This window comes from Delphinus delphis, chromosome X, assembly GCF_949987515.2.
Source record: "Delphinus delphis chromosome X, mDelDel1.2, whole genome shotgun sequence".
Taxonomy (NCBI): Eukaryota; Metazoa; Chordata; class Mammalia; order Artiodactyla; family Delphinidae; genus Delphinus; species Delphinus delphis.
Window position 1 is genome coordinate 68,999,057 of NC_082704.1, and position 20,802 is coordinate 69,019,858.

Here is a 20,802-nt window from a genome sequence, read left to right on the forward strand (position 1 = left end):
ATTCATATTGCATTTACAGTTAAATTCAAGCCCTTGAGTCTGTTTCATATGGACAACCATCACCATTGTTGTGTAGTTGTGAGGGTAAAAGAAACCATTAAAACATCTTCCCCCTCGCCCCCATTATGAGAATAATATATAGTACTTTATAAAATCTGAAAATCAAAACCATGATTTTTAATATTTAACAATTGTATATAGTCTTTCATCATGTGGAAATGTCAATTTACTTAACTGGTCACCTAACGTTAGATATTAAGATTGTTTTGAAAGAAATTGTTTGCCATTAAAAATCATGTTGCAGCAAATATCCTGGTACATAAATACAATCCAAATCTTACCATGATTGACAAGGCCTCTGATTACCCCTCTGACCCGACCTTGTACTGCACTCTCCCACTTCTCAGTATCCTCCAGCCTCACTGGCCTCTTCAGCTGTTCCTTGATAAGCCAAGCTCATTCCTGCCCTGAGGTCTTTGCATTTACTGTTTCCTTTTCCTGAAATGTTCTTCTGATTTTTTTCCTGACTTGCTCCTTCACTTTGTTCAGATCTCAGCTTAAATATCTCCTCTTCAGAGAGGCCTCTCCCAAACACTCGTCCAAAGTACTCTTTTCCTACCCCATCATTCTCTATGATTTGACTACATTTTCTTTTTATCTCTTATCATCTAAAATTATTTTGTTTTTCTGGTCACTATGAGTCTCTCTCCACAAGAATGTCTTCAGTTTCATGAGGCCAAGGATTTTACCTGTCTTGTTTATTGCATCCTCAGCACCTAGAAGCAGTGCCTGATACATAGTTTGATGCTCAAAAAAGATTTATAAATCTTTTTACATATCAATGACTATATCCTTAGTATAAATACCTATGTGTATAATTATTGAGCCAAAGGATAGGAATATTTTTAAGGCTTTTGATGCATATTTTCAAGTTGCTTTCCAGAAAGGTATGCCAAACTACACTCCTAACAACAGGAATGCCCACCTTAGTCACCTTTGCCAACACTGGACATAACAGAAAAAAAAACCCCCTAACTTTGCTTCTTTGAATAAGACAGAGCAAAACACAGAGTTCTATGACATGTCCTAGAGACACCTCGCCAGGATGACATTGATCCATTGATTGCTACAGGCTGGGTATGGTCCTCTGACCATTTACACATTTATCTATATTATATGCCTCAAAAACACTCTATTACCCTGTCCATGTGTCTCTATTTTATCCAAAGTACAAGAATGGCATCTGAAGGGCTATCATAAGGAAGAACAATTAGACTTCTACATAGCCAAGACTCATTGGGATGATTCATAGGACAGCTCAACAAGGAACAACTTTCCAACACCTACTTGGAATACAATGGGCTGCCCTGTCTCACGACTGTGAGCCTCCCCCTACTAGATTGCTTGTTTTCAAGCAAGCAGAGCCTAGATAAACACCTGGGAGTTGTATTATAGAACAGTCATGACGTACATGACAGATGTATTCACACGAATGCCATGTGCACTAGCTTTAGCTTCATCCTATTTTCTCTCACACCAGGACGCAGATCAGAATATAAGAGAGGGAGCAAGATCTTGCCACAGACAAAATCTCAAATATGATGTATGTGGGATGTGTGTGTATACGTGTGTGTGTATCACAACTGCTAGCAACCCACCAGCATGTCCCAACACCATAGCTGAGAACCACTATAATAGAGAGATTCTTTATATAAAAGCAGTGGGAAGTAAAGATGAAAGACCTCTGGGGTTCCTTTAAGCCAGTGGTTCTCAACCCTGGCTGCACATAAGGAATCTCTGGGGAGCTTTTCAAAAAGGCCAGGTCCCACCTCAGACCAATTAAATCAGAATATCTGGGGGTGGGGTCCCAGGCAACCTGTGTTTAAAAGCTCCCTGGGGGATTCTAACGTGTAGCCAGGGTTGAGAATTATTTCTTTAGAGTCTATAATTCTTCTAGCACTGATTTCAGTGTTACATTATATCTCAGAATGATAAGATCTGGTAAAAATTGTAACGTAAAGGATACCAGGCTAGGAATTGGGAGGCTTGGGCTCTAGTCTTATATTTAATACTTGGCATGACCTTGGACAAGTCACTCCATCCAAGTTTATCTTCATTCTTTCATTACTAGAGACCAGAATACCTCCTCCCTCTTTTCTGCCAAAGGGGACAAATGGGAATATTTGTAAAAATGCTTACAGTGCTTTAATAACAATACCTGCATGATATTTTATCCTTCACAAGGTGCTCCTGCATATATTCCTTCTTTTAACTTCTCAGACACCATATAGCCCCATATAAAGGTAGTATTATTAAAACACATTTATTAAAAACAACAACAACAAAACCCATTTATACAACTTTGACTGTTACTTTGACTCAGGATATTAGTGCTGGAAGGGACCTTATATATCACTATTCTAGCCTCATCCCTTTATTACATAAATAAGGAATCTGAGGCTCAGAGAGATTAAGTGACTTGCTTAAGGCTATCCAACTAAACAGTGGCAAAGTCAAGGCTACAACTCATGTTTACCTGGCTTCTAAGCTATCACTTCTTTACTACAGCACATGGCCTATCCTTCGGCATCTCCTTAGTACAGATAGGAAATATAGCTGAATGAGGAAACCTAGTTTTTTCAGCATTAGCTTTGGACAAGTCATCATTTTGGTACCTGCTGCAGTCTCCTTTGCAGATACCTAGTGATTCATACCAGCCCGCTTCAGCTGGGTTGAAACAATAATAATCAGGATGGCCTTCATGCAAAGCATCAAGGTCTACAGCTGATGTGTCTACAAGCAGTCTGATCAAAGAGCAGTCCATGTACTTCGAGGCCTCCAAAAGGGAGAAACTAGATTGTATGCCAACTTGCTCCCCTTAAAGCCCAGTTATATTCTCAAGTTATAAAATCAGGGAAAAAGCCTAGAAAATAATCATCTCTCAGTGTTTTAGAGATAGGATTTATCATTGATAGCAAATATCACTTACTTGCATTTTTGGCTATACTTCTATATTTCCTTTTTAAGCTTACAGCAACAGTGCTATTATATCTATGCTTGTGTGTGTGTGTGTGTGATAAGCTTTCCTCAAGGACAAGTATACCCATATTTGCTTGCCATTTGGAAACTCCTTCCCCAGAGTTTTAGGTCCTCTACCATTGTTTCTGTGTGTACTTCTCACCTGTGCTTCCTAGTACTTGGCTGACCTTTTCATCAACAATCAGCTCATGCTTACCACTTCAACCACAGTAGAGAGCATAAATGTTTGCTGAGTAAGTGAATCAAAGTCAGACATGTTCTGCCCCATCTTCTCTCAGTGTCCCAGCTCTATGTCCCGCTACTACCTCTACTATCAAGTCTTTACGATATGCTATTCATTGTGCCAGAAAATGGCTTCCCAGGTGCTCCCAAGACTGTATTTCCCTTTCTGTCTTATAATGAAGCAAGAGTCATCCCTTTCTGGCATGTTCATAAACTATATCTATTTGGTTTGGCTTTACAGTCACTCTTAAAAGCCCCTCAGTCCATCTCCCTGAGATGAGTATGCTGAGGTCCTGTGATGTGTTCCTATTTCTTTGGCTTGTTTTCCCATTAGATTATAAGCTCTCTGAGGCTAAGGATGAGCTCTTAGTCCCACTAAGAGCACATGGTATGTTGCATTCCTGATGACTTTCCAAATGACTTAAGGCCACCACGGCTGTCTAGTCCTCATGAGTTGCTTCTCTCTGGTGTTGTAGCTTTACAAGGCTCAGTTCCCCATGTGGTGCACTATCAGCTAATGAAATCGAATAACCTTCCAGGAATCCAGCTAGGGTAATTTGTGAGCTGTTCTCTTTAAGTGGAATGTGGCTGCAGGCCACAGTTGGGGTAGTGATGAACTGTAATGCCTGGGAAGTTAATGTTTCAACATAGAACACCTAGGTTTGATAAATCCGTAGGATTATCATTGTGTAAGTAAATAGAGCATGCCTCAAAGTCAGATTGTTTCTAACTAGCCTTAACTTTGGTGTGTTCAATCTTAAAGCTCCCACTTAGCTTCTGGGCTACAATTTTTACTGATATGACCATGATGTGGTAGAAACAAACTGGACTTGGAGTCAGAACATTCGATTTCACGTCCTGACTGTCACTTTGTTTTATGTCCCTGGGCAAGGTCATTTCCCTCTCGTGGGTCTCAGATCCAGCTGTAAAATACAAATAATAAACACCTCACTGGATTTTTTTTTGCTGACAATGAAAAGAGGTAACATATATGAGAATGGTATATAGACTGTAAAATGCTTTAAAAATGTGAAAGATTATTATGGTCACACTGGAACCAGTTTCAATGAGATGGTATAGAACACTACTACTTGTTCAGACTGGTCAGAACTTGAAAACATGAAAAGAGCCTCCCTGTGCACCCAGGCAGCCCTCTCAACTAGCCCCCAGTTCCATACAGAGTTGGCCCAACAAGCACCCCTCAGAAGAGCCAGTGCCTCTGAACACGATCGAGGGATTGAGGTGTAGGGTCTGGGGCCGGTACACCCTCACTGGCAGTGAAGACTAATAACTAGAACCCCTGAAAGAGATGAGCTGCCTCCTACCCCTTGGATGTTCTTCTTGGACATCTTAACTAATTTTGTTGGCTTCCATTCCTCATCATCCCCATCACCACCATCACCATCACTGTCCTCAGGCTCATTCACAGAATATTCTGAACAATATTTTATATCTTCGATGTTCATGCTTTGCTCCAGGAACTTTTCTTTAAACCGGGGAGGTTTGGGCTAAGAAAAAAAGTTTGGAATGGTTATTTAATTAAAAACAACAACAACAACATGTGGATTATATCTTCCCAGTAGCTGCTGCCCGCTATATTCTCAGAGCAGAGATTTCAGATTTCCTCAAATATACCCCACTTGGCTTTACCAATCAGAAGAAATTCTGCTTTAGCCTTTGGCCTCAGTCTTTGAAGGGAGAGAAACTGAAGGGATAGAGGCTGAGCAATCTGAGGGAGGAGGGAGGGACTCATGATATGATAAGTATCTTTGGATGGACAGCCGAACACTGCTCTTTTCTATGCGCCTCCTCCTCAGTTGTGTTGCATAATGCCTGTACATGGTCCAAAGTCAGCCGTCTAGGGAGGGAGAATGACTATTTTCCTCAAGATTGTACTGTAATTTTATTTGGGACTCCATAGAAAATTGAGATGCTGGAATGTGGGAATTTTAACTCTCAACCACTTCTGAAAGGTGATTTTAGTACACTCACCCCAAACCTTGGCTATGCAAAGGTATCACAGGCCCTGAGCAGTTTACCTTAGGTGGGATATATTCGAAAGAAGAGTCTGGAGATAGAAGGGTATCCTTAGGAAGATGAGATTTCTGTCTGCTGGCTACTTGGAGGAGGTTCAATTTCTATTTGAAAAGAAGAGACAAAGTGTACATTGCAGGGCAGCTTCTGAGAGTGTTCATGGCTAAAACATAAAGATTCCTAAGTTAGCTTAATCTTAAGCCATGGTAAAGTGAGGCAGGGTAAGAGCAAAGTAGGTTGAAGGACTCCCACTTTACAAGATCAGTATTAGATTCAGAAAAGAGCAAATTAAAAAATGTGTGGGCTCCCCTGGTGGCACAGTGGTTGAGAGTCCGCCTGCCGATGCCGGGGAAACGGGTTCGTGCCCCGGTCCGGGAAGATTCCACATGCCGTGGAGCGGCTAGGCCCGTGAGCCATGGCCGCTGAGCCTGCGCGTCTGGAGCCTGTGCTCCGCAACGGGAGAGGCCACAACGGTGAGAGGCCCGCGTACCGCAAAAAAAAAAAAAAAAAAAAAAAAAAAAAAAAAAAGTGTTTATGCCATCTGAAATGCACATGACCATACCACATGGAAACTAGATGTAGACCTCATAAAATTGAGCCAAGTCATTATACTCAGGGTTGCTCCCACGAGCTGGCCTCTGTTGCAAGAGGGTCTCCCAGGGCTTATTAAATGGGTGGGAAGCTGTACTACCTGCTTCATGATTTTGTTCTCTCGGAGAAGTTGCTGATTTTGCTCACATACTTCCTGCATCTTCTCAAGTTCTTCATCCTATTTCCAGATAATGCAGTGATAGGTGGGGTTATTTTGGGCACTACATGTGGGTTACCAAACAACTCACAGGGATGAAAACATACTACTGCCAAGTTGCTGGCAGCAGGTGGTTTTTGCACAGCAGGCACTGGTGCCCAGAGAAATGCCTGATCCCCACCAATTCCTAGGTGTCCTGAGTGCCACCTCTATTCCAACGCTCCCAAGCAGCCACGACTGCACTTGCAGGAAACATGGGCTCTGCTCTACATGCCTTCCTCGTTCTTTTCTATTTTCTAGCCTCATATCCCTTATTCACATCAGGATGCTGATAAAGAAACCCATCCAGAGTGTCAGCTGTTTCTTTGAAGTCTACAGATGCTTTTGCCCACACTTCTCAACACAGGTTAGGCAGTTTATTTGCTACACTAATAAACCTGATTAAACTTCCTTGGCACTTATGATAATTGGATTCATGCCTACGACCTTAACACATTTGGTTGTCTTTGATGGGCAGTGCCAAGGAAGCCGTAGAGACTGGTGGTTCAGGAAAAAGACTCTAAGTTGGATAAAATAGTACTCCATCATGCTACTAAAGGGTGTGGTATTCCCAGCCTCTGGAAGAAATGCAGACCCCAGGCATTTTACAAACAGGTCAGGTCTCAACTCAGAACAGGCACGGGAAGAGACAGCTAAATGTCCCTAGGATTCTACTGGATGATTTAACTTTCTCAACTCTTTAGAGCTCAGCGTTGAGGCAAAGAACCAGGAGGCCTCGAAGTCTGGTATGGAGTATGTACTGTCATTTCTGTACCAAAACGGAGGTTATCCTATATGTGGCTACATCCTAAACACCCCTAAATTGATCAAACAGGGCAACAAGGCAATAGAGACTACCATTATAAAAGGCTACCATTATAAAGCTTTTTTTCAGTAGGTAATTACTCTTTCCTGCAGGTACAGTCATGTAAATCAGACAGGATTCTCAGTCAGGCCTGGGGACCCCATCTCTGGAGACCTTTGCCTCATCTCCATACCTGACACTTCAGGATGCTCAGCAGCTGTTGTTCCTTTTCGCTGACGGACTCCTCTAGCTGCTTCTCTGCCATTTGGCTTTGCTGCAGCTGGCTGAGGAGGTATAGCACCTAGAGAAAGATACAACCCAAAGGTACCAAAGGAATGAGAGAAAAAAGGAATTCTGGTTTAGTCCAAGCAGTGATCCAGTTACTCCTTTGTGATTTCAAAGTAAATTGTTCTCTTTGGCTCTCATGGCTTGAAGCATCATCATGTTCATCTTGGTATTAAAGTTGGAGGCTAAGAGCCATTGTCACTGGTATGTGTAAACTTATTAGATAAGTCATTTTTCTCTATTTCTGGTTTCTTATTTACAAAAATTGGAAAAGACTACGTGGTCTTTTGAAGGAAACTTCATACCCCCATTATTATTATTATTATTTTTAACTAACAATAAAGAGCAACAATGGTTTGTTTTTTCAGTATAGCTTCTTGGCTCGCCAGCTTACCTTCTCTTGGTGCTGTTGCTCCACTCTCACCAGCTCTGCCTGTAACTCTGTCTCTATTTCAGCAAAATGATTTCGTTCCTCAAACAGCATCTTCTGCATGTCAGCACAGCTGGCCTTGTTCTGTTTCAGGCTGCTTTCAAGCTTGCTGACCTGTATTTTGGAGGAGACCAGCTGGAAGGGATAAAAGAAGATCAGTTTATTTGGAGAATGGCCACCTTTCCCCATTCATTAGGCAGGAAAATGTCAGCTTTCTTGAAATGGACTGAGAAAAGTTCTTCCATGTCCAAGTCCATTCTTATGTTTTCATGTCATATGGATTCTACCATTGAATAGAATCACCACCACCCAAACCAAGGGCCGAGATAGATATCTGCTGAGATAGGTATCTTAGAGCTGGAAGCCACTGCTGAGGTCATTTAATCCCTTGTTTTACCTCAAGGCAAGAATAAACCTAACACAAACAGTATCTGACAATTCCAAACTCTGATACTCAAGAAGTTCTTCCTTAATTTTAAAGAGAAATCCACAGCACACACCCTTATGGCTAATTATGTCCCATTTCAGAATGTCTGTGTTCACATGTTGGAACTTGTAGACACATTAGCCGAGACTACAGCTCTGGCTCTTCAGGCTAGATTGATATCCTATGCTGGCCTAGTTTTATATTCTCTACTAGCCCAGATGGTGAACATCATAAACACCAGTGTTCACAAGACTAATCAGGATTTCCTTAGTAGGAAAAATCTGCTAACCCAACACAAAAATGCATAAAGGATAGCACTGCTCAAACTTGCAGAGTTGGAATTTGTATGCTTGCTTCAATCACCAGAGGTGATCAATTTTAATTCCTCTTGTGACAGTGGAAGATGATATATTTATTTTAAGGTCAGTGAAGATGGATTTTCCTTAAGATGAATCTTTATATGTCAAAGGTTTTCTCTTTCCTAGATTGTATCTTAAACTTTTTGAATATAATACATGTCAGAGGTGTTTTAAAAAGTAGTATAGTATAATATTTTACGTTTGACCTGTGGCCTACTATGGCATCCTGATTTTTCATAATAATAACAGTGAACATTTATTGAGCACCTGCTATATGCCAGGTATGGGTATCAACTTGCAACTCATATATATATATATATATATATATATATATATATATATATATATTTTTTTTTTTAAATATGGAACGCTTCACGAATTTGTGTGTCATCCTTGTGCAAGGGCCATGCTAATCTTCTCTGTATCATTCCAATTTTAGTATATGTGCTGCCGAAGCGAGCACTCATATATATTTTTAAGTGACTGGCTTGTACTTGCCCACACCAACCTTTACCCATAAAACTATTTCTCTAATGTTTGTGTCATTGTGGTTTCTACCATGAGCAGTGGCAATAACACTATGATAGTATTCTAGGCTAACATCTTATTTCAACCCACCAAGTCAGACCCTGAATTGCTGAGAGGAAGAGAGATATTTACCTCTCCAATTAAGTATTTCAGGGCACACTTGGCTTCCAGAATGGTAGCAATATTCTCCCAGCGGTGTTTTGGCCTGTCTTCACTTTCTGCATCCAGCAGCTTCTGCTGTAGGTCAGCAATCTGAGCACTCCTTCAGGGAAAGAAACAATGAGCCTTATTTCTAGTAGCCTCAACACCAAGGAGAGGGGAAGAGCTCTGAGGAGAAACTTCAAATAGTTTCACGGACAGAGGTATCAGTTAAATACCATTTAAATAATGATTGAGTCATCTGGTTAGGGTTTTATACAGTATCTCAAAACTTGTTACAAAGGGATGCTAAGACTAACCAAATGGTTTTATTTTATTAAATACTGGTTGAAATAAGTGGGTCATATAGTGGGACTTGGAAAGATTTGTTTTAGTGAGGCTTTTGTTGTAGCACATTGACCATAATGTGACTTTTAAGCTGGAACTGTGACGTGGTGGCTCACCTATGCAAGGACAAGATTCAGGTTAGAGATCTTAAGGGAAAAAAATCTCAAAAGAACAAACAGGTAGATGCTCTTTGCTGGAATCTAACACCAAACTGATACCTATGGCTGGTGTCGTGAGAGGTTATCTTGGAGTACCTGCCACAGGACTGAGAAGTTTCTACGAAAACTAGATACCATGACCCTGGTTATAGCTTCCAGATACTTTACGGTCAAGTATGGCCTGAGACCAAGATGTACACAATATTTCAGTTTTGTCAATAGCTTCCTTCTCAAATTTGCTAGGTGTCCAGTGAGAGGGAGCATACCGGCATGTGTATAACATGCAGTGCTATGTAAGGTACTATAAAGAAGATGGGTACTAAAATAATCTAAGATAGCAGTTCTAAACTTTTTGGGTCTTAGGACCCCTTTACACTCTTAAAAATTATTGAGGACCTCTAACAAATTCAGCTCATGTATGTTATACCTATAGATATTTACAGTATTAGAAAGTAAAACTGAGAAAAACATTTATTAATTCACTTAAAATCAAAACAATCCATTATACATTAACAATTACACCTGCAATGACACTATTTCCAAATAAAGTCACATTCTAAGGTCTGGAAAGGACATGAATGCAGGTTGGGGGAGTGTGTGTGTCACACACACACACAACAACATTCTCCAACACAAAAAATAATGTAGTGAGAAGAGTGGGATTGTTTTACATTTTTACAAATCTCTGTAATGTCTGGTTTAGTAGAAGATAGCTGGATTCTCATATCTCCCTCTGCGTTTAATCTTTTGTAATATGTTCTGGTTGATGTAAATGAAGGCAATCTGGCCGCACATGGATATGTAGCTGGACAAGGGAGGAGCATTTTATTTTATTATTTTATTTTATTGTGGCCGTACCGTGCGACTTGCGGGATCTTAGTTCCCCGACCAGGGACTGAACCCAGGCCACTGCAGTGAAAGTGCCGAGTCCTAATCACTGGACTGCCAGGGAATTCCTGGGAGGAGCTTTTTTTATTTTTAATTTTATTTATTTTTGGCTGCATTGGGTCTTCGTTGCTGTGCATGGGCTTTCTCTAGTTGCGGCGAGTGGGGGCTACTCTTCGTTGCGGTGCGTGGGCTTCTCATTGTGGTGGCTTCTCTTTGTTGCGGAACAGGGGCTCATGGCGCGTGGACTTCAATAGTTGTGGCACTTGGGCTCGGTAGTTGTGGCTTGTGGGCTCTAGACTGCAGGCTCAGTAGTTGTGGTGCACAGGCTTAGTTGCTCTGCGGCACGAGGGATCTTCCCAGACCAGGGCTCGAACCCCTGTCCCCTGCATTGGCAGGCGGATTCTTAACCACTGTGCCACCAGGGAAGGCCCCAGGAGGAGCTTTTTTTTTTTTGCTGTACGCGGGCCTCTCACTGTTGTGGCCTCTCCCGTTGTGGAACACAGGCTCCAGACGCACAGGCTCAGCGGCCATGGCTCACGGGGCCAGCCGCTCTAAGGCATGTGGGATCTTCCCGGACCGGGGCACGAACCCACGTCCCCCTGCATCAGCATGCGGACTCTCAACCACTGCGCCACCAGGGAAGCCCAGGAGGAGCATTTTAATAGCCTTTTCAGATAATTGTGGATATTCTTCTTTGAGACTACACCAAAACCCAACAAGTTCCTTAAAAGTTAGTTGAAATGTGGTTACTTGCAATCTGAATGGATCTTTTACTCAAACGTGATTCTGTAACATGTCATTTGGACAGTCATACAGAGCCTTCAAATCAACACATTTCATTACACAATATAAAAAAGACCACAATTGTTAATATCACTACTGGTCTCATTAGAAAAGTTATGAAAAACTGTCAAGTTTACAGTGGCAGATACACGTTTTCCAAAATTCTAAGTTTTGCTTGAAAGCTCAAATTTTATTTTTGGTGACAAACACTGTCATTTGTTTTCCTTGGCTTGACAGGCTCACTCGGTTCATTTCTGAGAAAATGTCTGCCAAGTACCCAAATCTGAATAACCATAGTTTGTCTGTCAGTCGTTCTTTCAAGTAAAAATGATGTTCCATGAAAAAAGAGGCCCGTTAAACTCACACCTCAAACAATCACACAAGTGCTTTTCCTCGAGAGAAACATCGTCCTTCGGCATCAGCACAAGTGGTTTATGTGTTCTTCCCATTCTGTCACACAGAATATTAAAAAGGTCTGAACTCAAGGGTTGAGATTTAATAAAATTAATAATTTTTATTGCTTTATCAAAGCCAAAAGTAAAACTGACTTTTAAGTAAAACCGAGAGTGTGTGGTGGTGAAGTATTCAATGACTGCTAGTACAGGTTTGTGCTACTGGTTTGATTCAAGCTAAGGTGTTAGCAGTTTTGTCCACTGTTGCTTTTGCACTATCATGGCAAATGTCAGTGTAGTAAAAATGGCAAACAATGTCTTAATACTATTATAAAAACAGGGAGTCACCTAGACTCCCTGAAAGGGTCTCAGTGACACCCCAGGAGTTTGTAGACCTCACTTTGAGAACCCTGGTCTAATATATAGTCTTTTCCTTTAACAAGCTTACAATCTGTCTAGATTGACAAGACTAATCAATGTAAAATAATTAATAAATATAAAGATAACATACATCATCTATACTACATGACCGAGTACTGTAAGTTCTGAAGGAGTTTAGAGAAGAGGAAAATTAATGAGGGATGAAGAGTCAGGGAAGGCTTCTTGGAAGAGGTGGGCCAGAACACTTCAGAGTTGTTTTATCTATCAAATGCCCTTTCTTGCCCTTAGGGAAATTCCCTTGATTAAAGTCACCTCTGTCTAATTGCCCTCTACCTGGCACCTGCCCTACATTTAAATAATCATTTACTTATGCACAGTGGTGTGTAGGTAAATGTTTAACAAACAGTACCTAAAAAAACAGATCTGATTTGTAGCTTTTGCTAGTTTCTGTAGTGTGAATACTCTCATCAAAGGGATTGTAAGCTCTCAACAGTTTACAACCGTCTTAAAATTTTAACAAACAATTCCAACACACCACTGTCAGTCATTATACTGTTTCTACTCGAGAGCAAGGACAATGCCATCTATTCTTTCTATATATCCCAACTGCATCCAGTGCGGCATAAAGCAGAAACTCAAATGTTGAGCAACTTAAAGACATATCCAAAGATAAACAGCTAGTATGTGTTGCTAAAAACAAATTAAATGGTCTCCAAGGTCTTCTGGGCAATAAAATTGTATTACCCTAAGACACTATAAAATATCTGTCAAAGTTTTGTTCCTTCTAGATTTCACAGATACTTAAAAGAAAGTAACAGTGATTAAAGAGAAGAGCATTCATTGAGCACTTCTAATATGCCAAGTACTGTGCTATGTACTTTACTTTCTAATCTCATTTAATGGTCATGATACTTTACTTATGCATTATATTATATCTACTTTGCTGATGATCTCTAATTCTCCTTCTCCCAGGTTGTTGATCTTCTGGTATCATTTCTTGGGTTCCTCTAAAGTTTTGTTTTTAGTCAGTTCTTGTGGTATATGATAAAGACCATAGACTTTGGAATTAGATAAACTGAGTTTCAAATCCCAGTTCTGTATAAACTTCAGCAAATTTTTTAAGATCTTTGAATCTTTAGCTTAGATCTCTAAAGTGAGAAGAATGGTACTTACCTCACAAGGTATACCTCATAGGGAGAGACTGAATGAGAAAATGTATCTAACATGTCTAGTGAAGTGTATAGCTCAAAAATTGTTACTTTTTCTTGTTTCTCCTACATCACAAAGCTTCTGAAAAACAAGCTTTTGAATAACTGATTGATAGGTTCTATTTTGATTCAAGGCATAAATTTTTATAATGCCTTAGACATAGTCCCATTACCTGAGTTCCATTTCAGTCTCTAGGCTTTCAATCTGCTTTGTAATGGAATCCTCTGACTCAGAAACTTGACCACGCAGTTCAGCAAGTGAGAATGTACGCCTCTGTAAAGAAGAATAGTGGGGATGAGGGTGAAGTACTACTTGGAAAGTAATTCTCCAAAGTAGTGAGGGCTTCTGGGGAGTGTGGAGTCTGATCATTGGTAACGTATTTCCATAGGGCACTTACGCGGAGTTTAGGAGGTGGATTCTCCCCAGATTCCACTTTTTCTTTGAGTTGAGCCACATCCTGAGCCAGGATCTTTCTGTCTTCAAGAAGGTCATTCAGATGGCGCTTGGCTTCCTCAGTACTGACCATAACCTCAATTTCATTTCCAAGCCAACTCTAGAAGATAAATCAGTGATGTTGGGTTAGGGATGAGGAATCTCTGGCCCATGGGCTATATTCAGCTCCAGATTTAATTTCACTTGGACCAGAGCCCAAGTAACTAGAAGTGAGATTTCCATTTGTGCCTACACTGACCAAAAATCCCAATAATGCTCTAAGAGCCTTTAACAGCAATATCCCAAAAGGTCACAAGAAAAGTTTTCTGCAGAAAATCTTTCTCCAGATATCCTAGCATTTCTATGTATTCTGTCTTTACCTTCTCCACTTTCTCCTTAACCTTTGTCCTTAACAAGTCATAATATAGAACTGAAGTATATTTAGATTACCTGTTCTATTTAGTAAATAGATAACTATTATTAATCTTTAAAATAGACGAATGGAATTTTTAAAAAAAGCAAACAAAATTAACTAAATTCAGTTTTTAAAAAAGTAACCATCCCTGAGAAACCTTTCACTTTTGGATGAAGATATACCATGCTAAGAGTAATCAAAGAAAGCTGGAGTGGATATAGTAATATCAAATAATATAGAATTTACATCAAAGAATATTATTAAGAAGAACAAAGGCTGGAGGTATCATGCTCCTTGATTTCAAACTATACTACAATGCCACAGTAATCAAAACAGTATGGTACTGGCACAAAAACAGACACATGGATAAATGGAACAGAATAGAGAGCCCAGAAATGAACCCACACTTATATGGGTAATAAATCTATGACAATGGAGGCAAGAATATACCAATGGGGAAAAGACAGCCTCTTCAATAAATGGTGATGGGAAAACTGGACAGCTAGATGCAAAAGAATCAAACTGGACTACCCTCTCACACCATGCACAAAAATAGATTCAAAATGGATCAAAGACCTAAACGTAAGACCTGAAACGATAAATCTTTTTAGAAGAAAACATAGGCAGTAAGCTCTCTGACATCAGTCTTAGTAATATTTTGGGGGCTATGTCTCTTCAGGCAAGGGAAGAAAAGCAAAAATAAACAAATGGGACTATATCAAACTAAAAGCTCTTGCACAGTGAAGGAAACTATCAACAAAATGAAAAGGCCACCTACTGAATGGGAGAAGATATTTGCAAACGATATAACTGATATGGGTTAATATCCAAAAATACACAAAGAACTCATACAATTCAACATCAAAAACAAACAAACAAACAAAAACAAACAACCAGGTTTAAAAGTGGATAGAGGATCTGAATAGACATTTTTCCAAAGAAGACATACAAATGGCCAACAGGCACATGAAAAGATGTTCAACATGGCTAATCATCAGGGAAGTGCAAATCAAAACCACAATGAGATATCACCTCACACCTGTCAGAATGGCTATTATCAAAAAGACAACAAAAAACAAGTGTTGGTTATCCATTCTAAATACAGCAGTGTGTATACCTGAAACTGTCACAACATTGTTAATCGACTGTATTCTAATAGAAAATAAAAAGTAAAAAAACAAAAACAAGTGTTGGTGAGGATGTGGAGAAAAGAGAACCCTCATGCACTGTCGGTGGGAAGGTAAATTGGTGCAGCCCCTATGGAAAACAGTATGGAGATTCTCAATAAATTAAAAATAGAACTGCCATATGATCCAGCAATTCCACTCCTGGGTATTTATCCAAAGAAAACAAAAACACTAATTAGAAAAGACATATGTACCCCTATGTTCATTGCAGCATTATTTACAATAGCCAAGATATGGAAGTAACCTAACTGCCATCAATAGATGAATGGATAAAGAAGATGTGAGATATATATATGTATATACGATGGAATATTACTCAGCCGTAAGAATGAAATCTTGCCATCTGCGACAACATGAATGTACCTAGAGGATATTATGCTTAGTGAAATAAGTCAGACAGAGAAAGACAAAAACTGCGTGATTTCACTTATAAGGGGAATCTAAAAAACAAAACAAATGAACATAACAAAACAGAAACAGTTATAGATACAGGGAACAAACAGGTGATTGCCAGGGGGAGGGGCATAGAGGGAGGAAAGAAATAGGTGAGGGAGATTAAGAGGTACAAACTTCCAGTTGCAAAATAAAGGAGTTAAGGGTATGAAATGTACAGTGTGGGGAATATAGTCCATAACTATGTAATATCTTTGTATGGTGACATATTGCAACTAGACTTATCATGGTGATCATTTTTAAATGTATAGAAATATTGAATCACTGTTGTGTAACAGGAACTAACATAGTGCTGTAGGTCAATTATACTTCAAAAATAAACAAACTAACAAACTCATAGAAAAAAAGATCAGATTTGTGGTTACCAGAGAGGCAGTCAAAGGTACAAACTTCCAGTTATAAGATTAAGTAAGTACTAGGGATGTAATGTACAACATGATAAATATAATTAACACTGCTGTATGCTATATATAAAAGTCGTTAAGAGACTAAATCCTAAGAGTTCTCATCACACACAAAAAATTTTTTTTCTGCGGTATGCGGGCCTCTCACTGTTGTGGCCTCTCCCATTGCGGAGCACAGGCTCCGGACGTGCAGGCTCAGCGGCCATGGCTCATGGGCCCAGCTGCTCTGCGGCATGTGGGATCTTCCCGGACCGGGGCACAAACCCGTGTCCCCTGCATCGGCAGGCGGACTCTCAACCACTGCGCCACCAGGGAAGCCCTATTTCTTTAACTTTGTATCTATATGAATGATGGATGTTCACTAAACTTATTGTGATAATCATTTCAAGATGTATATAAGTCAAATCACTATGCTGTATACCTTAAACTTTTGCAGTGCTGTTTATCAATTTATCTCAGTAAAACTGAAAGAAAAAAGAGGAATATTATCAAGGATAAAAAAATGTAATTTCATAATGGTAAGGGAGTCAATTATTCAAGAGAACCTAATCCTTAATGTTTATGCCCCTAATATACAAAGCACCAAAATATCTGAAACAAAATCATATATAAGCCAATAAAGGAGATAATATGGAATCATAAAAATACTCAATTGATCCAAAAGAAGCCAGAAAACAAGGAAAAGGGAATGAAGAACAGATGGGACAAATAGAAAACAAATAGCAATAAGATAGATTCAAATCAACCCATATCAATAATCACATTAAATGTAAATGGTCTAAACACCCCAATTAAAATGCAGATTGTCAGACTGGATTAAAAAAGCTAGACTCAACTGTATACTGCCTACAAGAAAAACACTTTAAAAACACACAAAGGCACAAAGAGGTTAAAGCTAAAAGGATTTTAAAAAAATATACCATGCTAACATTAAAAGAAAGCTGGAAGGGGCTTCCCTGGTGGCGCAGTGGTTGAGAGTCCGCCTGCCGATGCGGGGGACACGGGTTCGTGCCCCGGTCTGGGAGGATCCCACATGCCGCGGAGCGGCTGGGCCCGTGAGCCATGGCCACTGAACCTGCGCGTCCGAAGCCTGTGCTCCGCAACGGAAGAGGCCACAACAGTGAGAGGCCCGCGTACCGCAAAAAAAAAAAAGAAAGCTGGAGGGACTATATTATTATCAGAATAAGATTTCAGAACAAAGGATATTGCTCGGGATAAAAATGATCATAATAATAAACTTATTATTATAATAATAAAGGGATCAATTAATCTTACATGTTTATGCCTCTAATAACAGAGCTTCAAAATATACAGAGCAAAACCAGAACTATAATAAGAAAAAGACAAATCCATAATTCTAATTGAAGATTTCAATACCCATCTCTAAGTAACTGATAGAACAAGTAGGCAGAAAATCAGCAAGAATACAGTAGAAATGAATGGCACAATCAATCAAATTAACATGACTGACATTTGTAGAACACTCTATCCAACAACAGCAGAATATACATTCTTCTCAAGTACATACAGTTTGAACATTTGCCAAGACTGACCATATTCTAGGCCATAAGTCTCAAAAAATTCAAAAGGATTCAAGTCATATAAAGGATAGTCTCTAACCATAATGAAATTAAATTAGAAATCATAACAGAAAGATATTTGGAAAAATCTCCTAATATTTGGAAACTAAATAACATCATTTTAAATAACTGTGGATCAAAGAAGAAATCAACAGGGAAATTAGAATGTATTTTGAATTGAATGAAAACATAACTATCAAAATTTGTGGGATGTCATTAAAGGAGTACTGAAGGGGAAATTTATAGAACTAAATGTTTATATTAGAAAAGAAAAGAACTCAAATCAATGACCTCAGGTTCCACCTTTAAGAAAAAAAGCCCATTATATCCAAAGCAGAAATAAGGAAATAATAAAGGTCAGATTGGAAATTAATGAGCTAGGGTTTTGGGGGTACTGTTTTTAATTGTGGTAAAATATACGTAACATAAAATTTACTATTTTAACCATTTGTAAGAATGAGCTGGTTCTTTGATAAACCTTAGCCAAACTGATCAAGAAAAAGGAGAAAAGACACAAAATATCAATAACAGGAATGAGATAGAGGACATTACTACAGTTTTTACAGACATTAGAAGGATAATAAAGAAATATTATGAATAACTTCATACCAATAAATTTGACAATTTAGACGAAACACACAAACTACCAAAGCTCACTCAAGAGGAAATATATAACCCGAACAACCCTATATCCAGTTAAAAAACTGAATTACAGTTAACCCCTCCTCCCCACCAAAAGCAACAACTAACAAAAACATCCTTCAGGTCCAGATGGCTTAACTTGTGAACTGTACCAAACTTCCTCTTCTTTTTTTTAAAGGATTTTTATTTTTAAAAATATTTATTTATTTATATATGGCTGCATCGGGTCTTAGTTGCGGCATGCAGGATCTTTTGTTGCAGCGTGTGGGCTCCGTAGTTGTGGTGCATGGGCTCCGTAGTTACGGCACATGGGCTCAGTAGTTGCGGTGTGTGGGCTTAGCTGCCCCGTGGTGTGTGGGATCTTAGTTCCCTGACCAGGGATGGAACCTGCAATCCCCTGCATTGGAAGGCGGATTCTTAACCACTGGACCACCAGGGAAGTCCCTGTACCAAACTTTTAAGGAAAAAACAATATTAGTTCTATACAAACTCTTACAGACAATTGAAGAGGGGGCAATAGTTTCTAACGTATTCTAAGAGGCCTTGATACCAAAACCAGACAAAGACACTACAAGAAAACAACAGACCAATATCTCATGAACACAGATGCAAAAATTTTACACGAAATTTTATTTTAGCAAAATCTTAATTTTATGTACTGTTGAATTCAATAATACATAAAAAGGATGATATATCACAACCAAGTGGAACTTATTCAAAGAATGCAAGGCTGGTTCCATATTTGAACATCAAAGTCATTCACCAAATCAACAAACTAGAGACAAAAAGTATTTGACAAAATTCATACACACTCATTGGAAATTCCCTGGTGGTCCAGTGGTTAGGACTCGGCACTTTCACTGCTGGGGGCCTGGGTTTGATCCCTGGTCAGGGAAGTAAGATGCCGCAAATTGTGCAGCGTGGCCAAAAAAAAAAAAAAATTATATCCACTCAGGATAAAAACTCACAGAAAACTAAGCATAGATAAGAACTTCCTTAAGTTGATAAAGGGCCTCTGAAAAACCTATAGCTAATGTCATACTTAATGGTAAAGACTGAATACTGTTCCCCTGAGATCAGGAATAGCAGAAGGGTTTCTACTGTCACTACTCCTATTCAACATCATCCTGAATGTCCTAGCCAATGCAACAGGGCAAGTAAAATAAATAAAAGACATATAGATTATAAAGGAAGAAATAAAACTATTTATAGATGGCATGATTGTCTATGTAGAGAGTCCCAAAGAACCTACAAAATAGCCACTAAACTAATAAAGTCAGAAGATAAAAGTTAATATACAAAAATCAGTTGTATTTCTATATACCAGCACTGAACAACTAGATAAATAATTTGGTAGTTTTTCTTTTTTTTTAAACTTTTTATTTATTTTTTTTACATCTTTATTGGAGTGTAATTGTTTTACAATGGTGTGTTGGTTTCTGCTTTATAACAAAGTGAATCAGTTATACATAAACATATGTTCCCATATCTCTTCCCTCTTGCGTCTCCCTCCCTTCCACCCTCCCTATCCCGCCCTCCAGGCCGTCACAAAGCACTGAGCTTATCTCCCTGTGCTATGTGGCTGCTTCCCACTAGCTATCTACCGTACGTTCAGTACTGTATATATGTCCATGCCTCTCTCTCACTTTGTCACAGCTTAACCTTCCCCCTCCCCTTATCCTCAAGTCCATTCTCTAGTAGGTCTGTGTCTTTATTCCTGTCTTATCCCAAGGTTCTTCATGACATTTTTTCCCTTAAATTCCATATATATGTGTTAGCATACGGTATTTGTCTTTCTCTTTCTGACTTACTTCACTCTGTATGACAGACTCTAGGTCTATCCACCTCATTACAAATAGCTCAATTTCGTTTCTTTTTATGGCTGAGTAATATTCCACTGTATATAGGTGCCACATCTTCTTTATCCATTCATCTGTCGGTGGACACTTAGGTTGCTTCCATGTCCTGGCTATTGTAAATAGAGCTGCAATGAACATTTTGGTACATGACTCTTTTTGAATTATGGTTTTCTCAGGGTATATGCCCAGTAGTGGGATTGCTGGGTCATATGGTAGTTCTATTTGTAGTTTTTTAAGGAACCTCCACACTGTTCTCCATAGTGGCTGTACCAATTCACATCCCCACCAGCACTGCAAGAGTGTTCCCTTCTCTCCACACCCTCTCCAGCATTTATTGTTTCTAGATTTTTTGATGATGGCCATTCTGACTGGTGTGAGATGATATCTCATTGTAGTTTTGATTTGCATTTCTCTAATGATTAATGATGTTGAGCATTCTTTCATGTGTTTATTGGCAGTCTGTATATCTTCTTTGTTTTGATATTATTAGATTTTTAAAAATTTTATTTTTGGCTGTGTCAGGTCTTAGTTGTGGCATGTGGGATCTTTGTTGCGGCATGTGGGATCTTTTGTTGCAGCTCTCGGGCTCTTTGTTGAGGCACAAGGGCTTCTCTCTA

General features: G+C 39.3%; 1 protein-coding gene and 1 non-coding gene across 2 annotated transcripts in view; both read right to left on the reverse strand.

Moving 5' to 3' along the window:
- The window catches only part of KIF4A (kinesin family member 4A), a 126,954-nt gene that overhangs the window by 11,778 nt on the left and 94,374 nt on the right, over positions 1–20,802 (reverse strand). The window contains exons 21-28 of the mRNA XM_060002620.1: positions 13,611–13,766; positions 13,386–13,486; positions 9,049–9,178; positions 7,567–7,737; positions 7,081–7,188; positions 5,987–6,064; positions 5,301–5,399; positions 4,587–4,769 (exon numbers count right to left, since the gene is read on the reverse strand). Coding sequence (XP_059858603.1) covers positions 4,587–4,769; positions 5,301–5,399; positions 5,987–6,064; positions 7,081–7,188; positions 7,567–7,737; positions 9,049–9,178; positions 13,386–13,486; positions 13,611–13,766 — 1,026 coding nt within the window. The remainder of the gene's footprint in view (positions 1–4,586; positions 4,770–5,300; positions 5,400–5,986; positions 6,065–7,080; positions 7,189–7,566; positions 7,738–9,048; positions 9,179–13,385; positions 13,487–13,610; positions 13,767–20,802) is intronic.
- On the reverse strand, positions 8,745–8,851 carry LOC132419114 (U6 spliceosomal RNA). The gene has a single exon (XR_009518122.1). It is a non-coding gene; the product is annotated as a U6 spliceosomal RNA (small nuclear RNA).